Below are 12,139 nucleotides of genomic sequence, written 5' to 3' on the forward strand. Positions count from 1 at the left end.
TGGTTTTCACCCCTTAAATGGGCTTATGGGCACGTATAAAAAAATACGTGTCGAATATTTTTTGATGTTCTACAACATATCACAATTTCAAGAAAATCGGTGCGGTACACCTCGGGTACCTTCCTTGTGAGTCTACTGGGGAACTCTCTAAGTATAGAAATTTCGTCTTAAGAGGATCTACGGGGATCTTAAACAGACATTAAAATGTTAAATTATTTTTTCTGAAATTTCTCTAAGTGCATATAACAGTAATATAAGAAGCTGCGCTTATTCATAAAATGACCAAGTATATAATTATCGTCTTAAGAGGATCTTAGGGAATCTAAGAGGAGCTTAAACGAACAATAAAACACTAAATTATTTTGTGTGGAATTTCTGTAAGTTGATATAACAGTAATTTGAGACTGCATTTACTATAAAAATTGTTAAGTATATAATTGCCGTCTTAAGAGGAACTAGGGGAATTTAAGTAGATTTTGGACAGATATCAAAACGGTAAATAATTTTGTACGGAATTTCTCAAAATGGATCCAAACGGAATTTAAGAGGCTGCATTCACTGGAAAAATAATGAAGTATATAATTGCCGTCTCAAGAGGATCTACGGGGATCTTAAAAAGGCATTAAAATGTTAAATTACATTTTGCGAAATTTCTCTAAGTGGATCTAACAGTAATTTAAGAACCTTAGTTTACTGGAAAAATGATTAAGTATATAATTCCCGTCTTAAGAAGATTTAGGAAATCTTAGACCGGAGTAAAGAATTTTCATTCTCATGGGATCTTTAGTGAACTTAAGTGGATTTAAACAAAATAAATTATTTTGTACTGGATTTCTCAAAGTAGATCTAACAGTAATTCAAGAGGCAAGTGGATTACTCCGGTTACCTCGGATAACCCTGTGGGCACAAAATTTAGCAACGTCTATACGACATCGTTACGACATCCTGACGACAACTTTACGACATCCTATGTCCATGTCGTTACATTGTCTTTACGATATCGGAAGACATAGTTTGATTATACAACATATTTACGATATCGTAAAGATGACTTAACGACAAGGACATAGGATGTCGCAAAGTTGTCGTAAATATGTCGTAAAGACGTCGCCAAATTTTGTGCATACTGGAAAGTTGGATTACACCGAATTAAAAAGATTGTTTCCTTCTCGACTTAGACTAACTTATCTTTCTTGTACTACATTTCGCAGAAACAAAAAGCACAAGAAGAAATTTAAAGGTTGTTATGATATAAATACAAACATTTGTGTTTAGAAACAATATATATTTCAGTCCACTCTTATCGGGAGTTTTCCGCATTAAGTACTTCTAACTTATTTGAAAATAATATTTCAAAGTTACTTTTATCGATTATAAAAAATTCTGTCTAAAAACCTGGAAAAGTTCTACAAATATGTTCGCTGCTTATTTAATGTCTTGTTGAGAGGAGTACTAAACACTTGTGCGATTTATACGTATCATCCTATTTTACAATAATTCATTCAATTGGACTGAACAACAACAAATTAAAAATAATAGAAGAACAATTGTACATAAAGTTTCCTCACTTCACCCTGGTTGCCCAACTCACTTTTCTTCTGTTTCATGACTAGTCTTTTCTTAATGATATTTTCGAAATTCTAAATATTTTCTGAGTAGAATCTTATTTTTAAATAATTAATTTTAAAATATTTTATTCAAATCTCTAAGTAAATTTGTTTAAAAACGTAGAATATAATGGGATAACGAGAAGAATTTATTAGGCGCATCTATTATTATGATGCACGCAAATACCTATAAGTTATGATTATACTTCAGTTGCTTAAATGACATCTTTGTTGATTTATCGAAATATGTCGTTTTTCAATTTGCTCCAGCATAATAATTGTAAAAAAGTTGTTTTTAATCAGCATGAGCCTCTAAGCTTCTTTTATTCTTGAGCGCGTCAAAGGCTTTTTAAATATTATGAAACCTGATACGTTTCGGCCCAGACTCACTTACAGAATCGCCGTAACTGACGCGTCAGTCATCTTAGGACGAAACGTAATAAGTTTCGTATTATTTGCAAAGTTTTCAAGAAAGGATTTTTTTACCTGCATTATGTCTAAAAGTTTTTATTTTCATAAGAGTCAACATATTTTTAAATAATTGGAAACCTAACACGCTTTATCCAAGGATGACTGACGCGTCAGCCATGAAGAGTCCAGTGAGTCAGCCTAGGATGAACCGTGTTTAACCAGAGGAAAGTTCTTTTATAAAAGCTTTTCGAATAATACGAAACCAAACAAGTTTCGACCCAGACTGACTTATAGACTGGCCGTAACTGACGCGTCAGTCATCTTAGGACGAAACGTAATGAATTTCGTATTATTTGCAAAGTTTTCATGAAAGGATTTTTTTACCTGCATTAGGGTCTAGAAGTTTTTATTTTCATAAGAGTCAATATATTTTTAAATAATTGGAAACCTAACACGCTTTATCCAAGGATGACTGATGCGTCAGCCATGAAGAGTCCAGTGAGTCAGCCTAGGATGAACCGTGTTTAGCCAGAGGAAAGTTCTTTTAAAAAAGTTTTTCGAATAATACGAAACCAAACACGTTTCGGCCCCGGCTGACTTACTGGAATCGCCATGACTGACGCATCAGTCATCTGTTCACGAAACTGATTAGGTTTCAAATTATTTGAAAAGATATTGAAACTCACAAGAATTAAAAAGATCCAAGTCCGTGATGTTAGCTAAAGAAATATTTTGAAATAATATGAAACGAAGTACGTTTCGTTCTATGATGTCTTACTGGATTATTCATGACAGGCGCGTCAGTCAGCCTTGCACGAAACGTTTTTTTTTTACTTTCTTCTTTTGACTTTAATCAGGGTTTAAAACTTTTAAATTTCTTTTAAAAGTGTACATCTTTTTAAATGACACGTAACTTGACACGTTTCGTCCAGGCTGACTTACTAGATTCGCCATGACCGACGCGTCAGTCAAACTTGGACGAAACTTTTTTGTTTTACTTTTTTTCTTTTGACTTGAATTAGAGTCAACACTTTTTAATTCTAATACGAGTCAATAGTTTTTCAAATAATACGAAACCTAACACGTTTCGTCCAAGGCTGATTCACTACTCTTCATGACTGACGCGGCAGTTATCTTGGGACGAAACGTGTTTTTTTTCAATTTTTTTTTCAAACATGCATTAGGGTCTAAAACTTTTTTATTTTTGTAAATGTTAATAGCTTTCTGAATAACACGAAACCTAGCAATTTTCGGCCCAGGTTGACTCGCTGGACTCGTCATGACTGAGGCGTTAGTCAGGCTGGGACGAAACTTTTTTTTACTTGAATTAGGGTCAAAATTTGTTAATTCTTGTAAGAGTGAATAGCTTTTTAAATAATACGCAATTTGACACGTTTCATCCAGGCTGACTTATTGGACTCGTCATCACTGACTCGTCAGTCAACCTATGAGGAAATTTTTTTTACTTTTCTTTTGATTTTAATTAGGGTCTAATTTTTTTAATTCTTACACGATCTAATATGAAATTTAACACGTTTCGTTCAAGGCTGACTCAACTAGACTTGCCATGACTGACGCGCCAATCAGTCCTGAAAAAAACGCGTTTTTTAATTTGTTTTTTAACTTGCATCAGGGCAAAAAAAATTTCTTGTAAAAGTGAATAGCTTTTTAAATAATACCAAACTTAAAACGTTTCGTCCACACTGACTCACTGGACTCGGCATGACTGAAGCGTCAGTCAGCCTGGTACGAAACGTGTCCTTTATAAATTTGTTTTTTTAACTTTCAAAAGGGTCTAGAATTTTTTTATTTTTTGTAAATATTAATAGCTTTTTGAATAAAGCGAAACCGAGCACGTTTCGGCCCAGACTGACTAACTGGACTCGCCATGACTGACGCGTCAGTCACACTTGGCTAAAATGTGTTAAGATTCCTTATTATTTGAAAAGCTATTAAAATTTACAAAAATAAAAAAAACCTAGATTCTTATACCAATTAAAAAAATTTTCTCTACAATCATTAAACTTGAGCTGATCGGAAAGAGTGTTGCAATGCATTTAAACGTCAATAATACTGTTTCGCTTTTTGTCTACATCAGTCGCGTCCAGATCGTTTCCTAGACTTCCAACACGTCTCCTCATTCCAACTCCCCCCACTTGTCCTGTTGCCTTCAGCTTTTCTTGCATTTGTGCCAAAATATCCTGCATTCTTCGTATCTAAGATGAAAAAATATAATTTGAAAATATTTCCAATATTTGCGATATTTAACTGTGTAACTGAAAAATTAATTTTTCCCACCTCTTCGTCCTTTTGCAAAAGCAGCCTGTCGGTTTCCGATATACTATTCTCGAAATGTGGACCAGAGTCTCGCTTTAGTTTACTGCAATAGAAAAAAAAACGGTAGTGGAATATTCTGGGGAACTCCCAGCCAGATTGACAGAATAAAATCTCACCGATCTTCTTTTTATACTTAGACAACTTGTTACATACATGAAATAAAAATACGTTCTCAACTATTTCGCTCCAAAACTTTTTTGTCGAAAATTTGGCTTGGTGGGGAGGGTGAGCAGGGGAACTCATGGCAGATGAGAGGAGGGGAAGTACCTGGTTAGTGGAAAAAGTTCTGGAAGGGAGAAGTGAGGAATGAATTGAGAAGAGGGGAAATGAGGTAAAGCGGAAGTGAGGGGTGAAGTGAAGAGAGAGAAAGTAGTAAAAGAAAGAGTAAATGACAGGAGGGGTGGTAAGAAAAGCTAGGGCAAATAATAGAAAGTGAGAGGAAGTGCGGGGATATGAAACGTGGGCAATAAAGGAAGAAGAAGTAGGGAAAGTGAGGAAATGAGGGAAGGGAAACTAAGAGAAATAAGTGCAGATGTAGATGAAATTAGGGGAGGATTAGTGGAAAAAGGGGTGAAATTTGGGAGGGTCAGTGAGGGGAAGTAAGGGAAATGATTGGAAGTAAGGCAGGGGTTTGAGGAAAGTGAAGGGATTGATAGCACGCTCGTGAGGGTAAGTGGGAGAGGAAAAGTGATAGCGTGGAAAGGAAAATAAGTAAAACAAAGTCATAGTTGGGGAAGTGAAAAAAGGGGAAGTAGTGGTAAAGAAAGTGGGGGAACGGAGAGGAATCGAAAGGAGAAGTGAGATTGTAGTAAGGAGAGAGGAATTATAGGAGGGGGAGTATGGAGAAGGGAGAAGAGGGAAGAAGCAAAAGGTGAAGTGAAGAGAATCGAGGGAAATAAAAGAGTCGGATAAGTAGGGTAAATGAGGAATAGGACAAGCAGGAGAAATTAGAAAAGGGGAAGTGAGGGGAGGTGAGGGGAGGTTTATAAAGAAATCGATAAAATGAGGCGGGTTAGTAGTAGGGGTATTAAGAGACAGTAATTTGAATGAATTAAGGGCTAGTGGGACAGTACAAGCGAGTAATTGGGAAAAAGTGATGGCTGCGTAAGGAAATTAGAGAAGCCATGTACTAGCAGGGATAGTGAGAATAAAAGGAAGTAGATAAGGAAGAAATAAAGAAGGTGAGAGGAAGTTTGTGAATCGAAAGTGTGGGTAATGAGGGGAGGGAAGTAGGGTAAGCAGAGAAAATGAGGAGAGGGGAAATTGAGGATAGGAAGTAGAGAAAATAATTAGGAGTGAGGAAAGGTATTGAAGGAAGTAAAGCAAGAGACAGAAGAGTAGTAAGATTAAGTATGGGAGGAAAAGTGCTGGCGTGGGAAGGGAAGTAAGTAAAACGGAGTTTAATTTGGGGAAGTGAGAAGAGCGATAGCAGTGGAGAATGAAGTAGGGGAATGGAGGGAAATAGAAAGGTGAAGTGAGATTGAAGATTCAAAGGGTGAAGTGAGGGGAATCGAGGAGAAATGTGTTAAAGAATCGGAATTGTGGATAATAAAGGGAGGGAAAGTAGGGTATGCAAACGAAATGAGGAGAGGGAAAGTCGGAGAAATAAGCGACGGAGATGCAGAAGAAATGACGGGAGAGTTAGTATAAAAAGCGAGGAGAAATTATCGACGGGAAATGCGTTAGTTAGGGAAGTAAGAAGAGAGGGAAGTAGAGGAGGAGAAACTTGGGGAAGGGAAGGAAATCCAAGGATGAAGTGAGGGGATGGGAAGCGAGGTTAAATAAAGTGAAATGAGATTTCGGAAGTACTAGAAGTAGTAAGAAAAGTAGAAGTGAGGAGGAATAAACAAAAGAGAATTAGAGGAAATAAGGGGCGGACAAGTAGGAGAGGGAAAGAGATGGCTGCGGAACAAAAGTAGATAAACCTAGTGTTAGCTGGGGAAGTGAGGACACAAGAAAGTAGAGTAGGAAGAACTAAGGGAAGCGAGGAGGTAAGAGGGGTGAAATAAGTAGAGGGGAAGTAAAGGAAGTTAGTGGAAATGAGAGGAGAGTAAGTAGGGAAAACAGGGGCAAATGAGGGGAAGCAGGTAAAGCAAGGGGAAGTAAGTTAGTTGAGAGGACGTACGTAAAGTAAGGTATAATGTGCAGAGGGGATATAAGAGAAAGTGGCTGAGAAGGGAAGTAGGAGATACACGAAGCTGGGGAAAGCAGATTAGGAGAAGTTGATGACATGAGAAGGGGAGTAAAAGAGTGAAAATATATAAAGTGAAGGGAAATTAGAGAAGGAAGTGAGAATTTCTGAGTGGAAGCTTCTAATGTGTCTCCTAAGGGTTTACATTTTTCTTACACCTTCTCTATTCCTTTACACACCCTCCACACACTTACTCGGTGGTGGAAAGGGGACCTACAGTTTAAGGTGGGTTTCGAACCACCAAGAGCAACAGCCTTAAGTACTTAGAGAAAACCTTTTTCTCTAGAGGTACCGGTCCCACGACTCTCCGGAGATGAACAACTCCCTTGCTAGGCTAGTGTTCACCACATGGGCGGTTGGGGAAGGAAAGCAAGTGAAAGGGAGTCTTAGTTGGAAAAGAAAGTCTAAGTTAGGAAAGGGAGAGGAGGGTGATGTAGAGAAGAAAAATGTTACACAAGGAAGAGAGGTTAAAGGGTATAGTTAAGGGTGCAGTGTGGCGATGTGAGGAAAGGGAAAGTGGAGCAGGAGGAATATGGAGAAGTGAAGTGAGGGGAGCGAAAGCGAGGGAATACAAAGGGAAATGAGGGAGTAGGAGAATTGTGGAAAATGAGGAGAAATAAACAGAGTAGTGTAGGAAATGAGAGTAGGGCAAGCAGAAAGAGTAGTGGTGGAAAGTAGTGCGGGTAAGTACGAAAAAGACAATGATGGCTGGGGATAAAAGTAGGAGAAGAGAGTATTGGCTGGAGAAGTGAGAAGAGAGTCTTGACTGGAGAAGTGATAAGAGGAGGAAGTAGAGGAGGAAAATTTTGGGGAAGGTTGGGGAAGTGACGAATGAAGTAAGCGGAGGGGAAGTAGGAGTGGGGAAGGTTTAAAAGGCCTTAATAACGTTTTAATAGGTTACAAAACCCTTTTCTTTAAGCACGAAATTAGATTTTAAATTTTTTTTCAAAAAATCTTTAAAAACCGAAAAATAATTTTAAGAGCTTTCTTGAATATTACAAAATTTAACAAATTTAAATTTTATAACATGTAGAAAAAAAATATGTAGAATAAAATATTGAAAAGGTATTTTTATTTTTATATTTGTAACGAGTTTTGTAATTAATAAAAAAATCTATGAGATAAATATCTGTCTTTTTTTAATCCAACATAGAGTACCCTACTGGTAATATTTAATAAATTAAAAAGCAGTTTACGTCAAGTGATCAAAACTCATTGTCAATGTGGGAATCATCATCTATTTAAATTAGAAATTAAAACTTACAGTCCGTCTTTTTATTATATTGTTTTGATTTTGGAAAACAGAATATAAAATTTGAGATCCCAGAATTTTCACATATTCTCAAATAATAAAAAAAAGATAAAACATATGCATATATAGCTATACCAGATATAAAATAATATTATTTACATGCGTAAATACCTCCTTTCCCGGATAGCCTGCTGGGATATTTGGGAAATGCATTGGGCCCGGAAATTTTCATAGTGGACATCCTGCGTCACATCTTTCAAATCTTGCATGTGTGTTGATATTAACATCGTTCTTAATTTCACAAAATCGCTATGTTTCGGATTCTCCACTGAAAAATGAAAAATATGTAACAATTGAAGCTGTTAGTTTTTTTATTCGGAAATTTGTCTATGGCAGCGCTAAAAGCAATACATTTTTATTTGGCCGGGAAATTTAAATCCAAGGTTATGAATTAGTAATTAGAGAACGAATTAAACTAAAATTTTGTTGAATAGTTATGATAAAAAATATTTACTTAAAGTATAAATAATAGTTGATTCAAAATAGAGTTCAAAATAGTTATATTTTTAGTTGCCAAATTTAACTTTAAACAAGCCATTGGGCACAAAATCTGGCGACCTCTTTACGACATCGTTACGACATATTTACGAGAACTTTACGATATCCTATGACCATGTCGTTAAGGTGGCTTTACGATATCGTAAATGAGTCGTATGATCTGACGATGTCTTTACGATATCGCAAAGACACCGAAACGACATGGACATAGGATGTCGTAAAGTTGTCGTGAATATGTCTTAACGATGTCGTAAAGACGTCGCCAAATTTTGAGCCCACTGGGAAACAAAAGAATTAATCTTTAAACAAAGAGATGAAAGTATGAATTTTTAACAAGAAGTTAATTTTTTATAAAACCCTGACTTTCCCTCAATTTTAGATTTTCTCGACAAGTACATGAAACAAGAAATATTCAATAACTGCTTTCTGATTCGTGAATAAAAAATCTTATAATATTCGTATTAACCTTCGACAACGCCCCATGGATATTGACGTCCACGAACTTTTCTGCCAGCAACTTCCAATACTGTCGAACTGCCAACAACTGCAAAAGGTACACAGGCCTTCAATTCTTTATCTTGCTGTTTGAATTCCTCATCCTCGTCACTGTCGCAGTCAGGAAATTGATAAATCTATCAACATTGAAAAAGGCCATCCTACATTAAATATGAATTAATAGCATATGGTAGTCAATTCCGCATGAGCTACCTGGTGTGACGCCCCCCCCCCCCCCCCCCCTACACGGCTTCCACGAGTCGATGCACAACACTTTGCTCCCGAATATCCCCGCTCCCCTAACTTTGATGTACACCTCTTCAATAGTTCATTCCAATCGTGCCAATTACAGGACGCGAGGAAATTACTCATCGCGCGCTACGCGCGCGGCTTGCTTCGCTCGCGGGTTTGAACGCGCCTAGAGCGCGCGACTGTCAGTTCTCGCGCTTCGCGCTCGATTATGTATTTACCTCGTGCTACGCGCTCGGTCTTTATATTTTCGCACATTCTTGCGCAAACCTTCTCAAATTAAAGGTCAACAAATCGACAACTGTAATTTTGTGATTGTGAATGTGTATTTCTTATTTTGCTTTAAATTATATTCTTGGCTGCGCTGAAACATGTATCATTTCAAGAAATGTATATAATTACAATTCATAATATGCATAAAAATTGAATCATACTAATTCTTATTTTCTTATTTTTATCATTTTTTTATTTTTAATCTCATTTCTTACAATTGAAAGAAAATCTACTCCTCCTATCTAAAAATTATTAATAATAAATGTATACATCTTTTTAGGCGAACAAATTTTGTCTGTTAATTTTAGCTCGTACCTTGTGTCGGTTTTTCAAAAAAATTTATTTTTGACAGCGAAAGCAAAAAATAGGCGTCCTATCAACAATTATTCATAAAAAATATCAAGGAGTTTTCAGTATTTTTTTGGAAGCGTAACTTTTGTCTCTTTATTTTTTACATGGCTTGTGTCGTTTGTCAAAAAATTAACTTTTATTTTGAATGTTTTTTACGCATAAAACAAAAACTGCGCATCCTATAAAAAAAATTATTAAAAAATTGACGCTCTTTTTTACATAAACAGGTTTTGTCTCATTTATTTCTTAGCTTGTGTCGTTAGTCCAAATTTTTTTATTTTTAATGTTGTTTTCTACGACTAAAAACAAAAACTACGCGTCCTATTGAAATTGATTAATAACAAATTTGTAAATCTTTCCAGGGCGCGCAATTTTAGCTTACTCATTTTTTTCATATCTTGCATAGTTTGACAAAAAAATGTAATTTTTGGATTTTCCATTATTTTTGGTACGATTAAATTTTGAATTTTCAACTTTTCGACCAAATTACAAAATTTGGTATGATAATCTTGTTGGGCTTTCAAAAATCAACGTTTTTCTTCTCTTGACTCTTTTTCATATCATGCGTTTTTTGGTTTAAAATTTTAATTTTTGTTTTTGGATTTAGAAAATGCTCTAATTCTGATCATTTTTTTTTTATAGAAAAAAGTCATGAGGATAAACTGTTTGTGTTTCTGAGTAATATGAATACCTCTATAAAAAAATTGTAAATCTTGAAAAAATGTTGTTTCAAAAATGTTGAAAGAAAATTTTGAAGATTAATATTTTATTAAGGTTAATCCTTTGTTTTATTAGAAGTTTAAACAATATAAACGTTAAAAGATGACGTAGCTCGCCACAGTGATAGTATAATGTTCAAAAAGGTTTCTGTATTTGACTTAATATTCTGCGATTTTTTCTTGTTGAGTAATTTGTGGTTTTCAAAACCACAAAAAAAATCACAATTTTTGTTCTTAAATTAAAAAAAATATAAGTTTTATCTCCCAATCATCCCGCATGGCTTAGTTCTTTAATTTTTATAACATTAAGATACAGATTCGAAATATTTTACAATAATTTGATTTGATTTCAGGTGCGACAAAATTTTTCATGATGTTTAAGTAATCAATTAAGTGTTATTTTAAGAGATATAACGTGATTTGATAGATTTTAAATGAGTCTAAATGTTTTAAGTTACTTTTTTTTAAATCCAAAGAATTTTAAGGGATTTCGTTCAAAAATGCATTTTCAAATAGTTTCTTTTTAATATTGTAAAGGTCCAGGAACGTGAGACGCGCGTGCGTTCAATTCTATTGTGAGGAAAAATAATTGATTGTACTTCTAAGTATCACGATTTAATTACTATTAATTAAAGAATTTTTAGAAGAAGAAACATTCTTTATTCGATGGGAACGACTTAAAATATACAAAATTGATTTATTTAACATTTTAAAATATTTTTCGGGCTTTTTTATATTGCCATGAATGTATTTTGAACGACCTAAGTATCCTGGAATTGGCACGATTGGAATGAACCACGGAAGAGCTGTACGTCAATGGTGGTGGTGATGGTGGGAGAGGGGCATGTTCTGGGCAGTTATCCCAGATCTGAAACGAGATGTGGTCCAATACTATGACAGGGCTATGTCCGTGTGAATATAGTGGGAGACGCTGTAAATGACTGAGTTGCGCGCGCAACCCATTTCTCCACCTCTGAATTTGAAAACTCGAAGGGTGCACGATTGCCGGTCGGAGCACTTCGTCCATTCTGTTTATATCTCTATCTGCTTCAAAATAAAATGAAGAGATTGGGATTTTAATATTTCCAGATTTCGATGCTGGGCTGGCGATTTTCATGATTTGAATACTTCGCGCGTCTCATTATATGCGTGTATTTTGAGGTTACGTTAATTCAAGTATAAAATATAAATTATATGAATATTAATAATATTATATATATAATTAAAAATTTGTCATAAGGACAACCGCAGAATTTCGCCGGGAGCGGGTGCTAATCTGAAAAATTGCACCCGCTTCCAGCGAAATCGCGGTAAAATTTCAGCCATAACCACGTCTCACAACCGTGAGATAGGTGGTTACAGTCTGTAAAGGAATCGATACGACGATCCAGCACAAGCCTCGTGCACCCTAAGAACACGGAGCGACCCAAGGACAACCGCCTTCTGCATTTTTCCCGCAAGTGTTCTAGCATATTGTTGACACGCAGGGATGCTTTATAGGCTATTAGCAAGTGAAAGCTTGGCACCTCCAAGAGCGCCGATCATAAGGACGATCAGTTTAACAGAATATTCCGGGTACAATCGTTGCAACTCGCTTATAAGATCTCGATACCTCTCTTTCTTTTCATTCTCCTTGGCTATGATGTTTTTGTCAGCTGGTGCCGAAAATTCGATAACGAACATGGTTCGCTTCTCG

The 12,139-nt window shown here is 35.7% G+C and overlaps 1 protein-coding gene across 1 annotated transcript in view; it reads right to left on the minus strand.

Moving 5' to 3' along the window:
* Positions 1–1,264: 1,264 nt before the first annotated feature.
* LOC117180484 (septin-4-like) overlaps positions 1,265–12,139 on the minus strand; it is a 22,248-nt gene continuing 11,373 nt past the window's right edge. Inside the window, exons 3-6 of the mRNA XM_033372985.1 lie at positions 8,823–8,988; positions 7,970–8,126; positions 4,317–4,398; positions 1,265–4,234 (exon numbers count right to left, since the gene is read on the minus strand). Coding sequence (XP_033228876.1) covers positions 4,076–4,234; positions 4,317–4,398; positions 7,970–8,126; positions 8,823–8,988 — 564 coding nt within the window. The 3' untranslated portion in view covers positions 1,265–4,075. The remainder of the gene's footprint in view (positions 4,235–4,316; positions 4,399–7,969; positions 8,127–8,822; positions 8,989–12,139) is intronic.

The sequence above is a fragment of the Belonocnema kinseyi genome, chromosome 1 (assembly GCF_010883055.1).
Source record: "Belonocnema kinseyi isolate 2016_QV_RU_SX_M_011 chromosome 1, B_treatae_v1, whole genome shotgun sequence".
NCBI lineage: Eukaryota > Metazoa > Arthropoda > Insecta > Hymenoptera > Cynipidae > Belonocnema > Belonocnema kinseyi.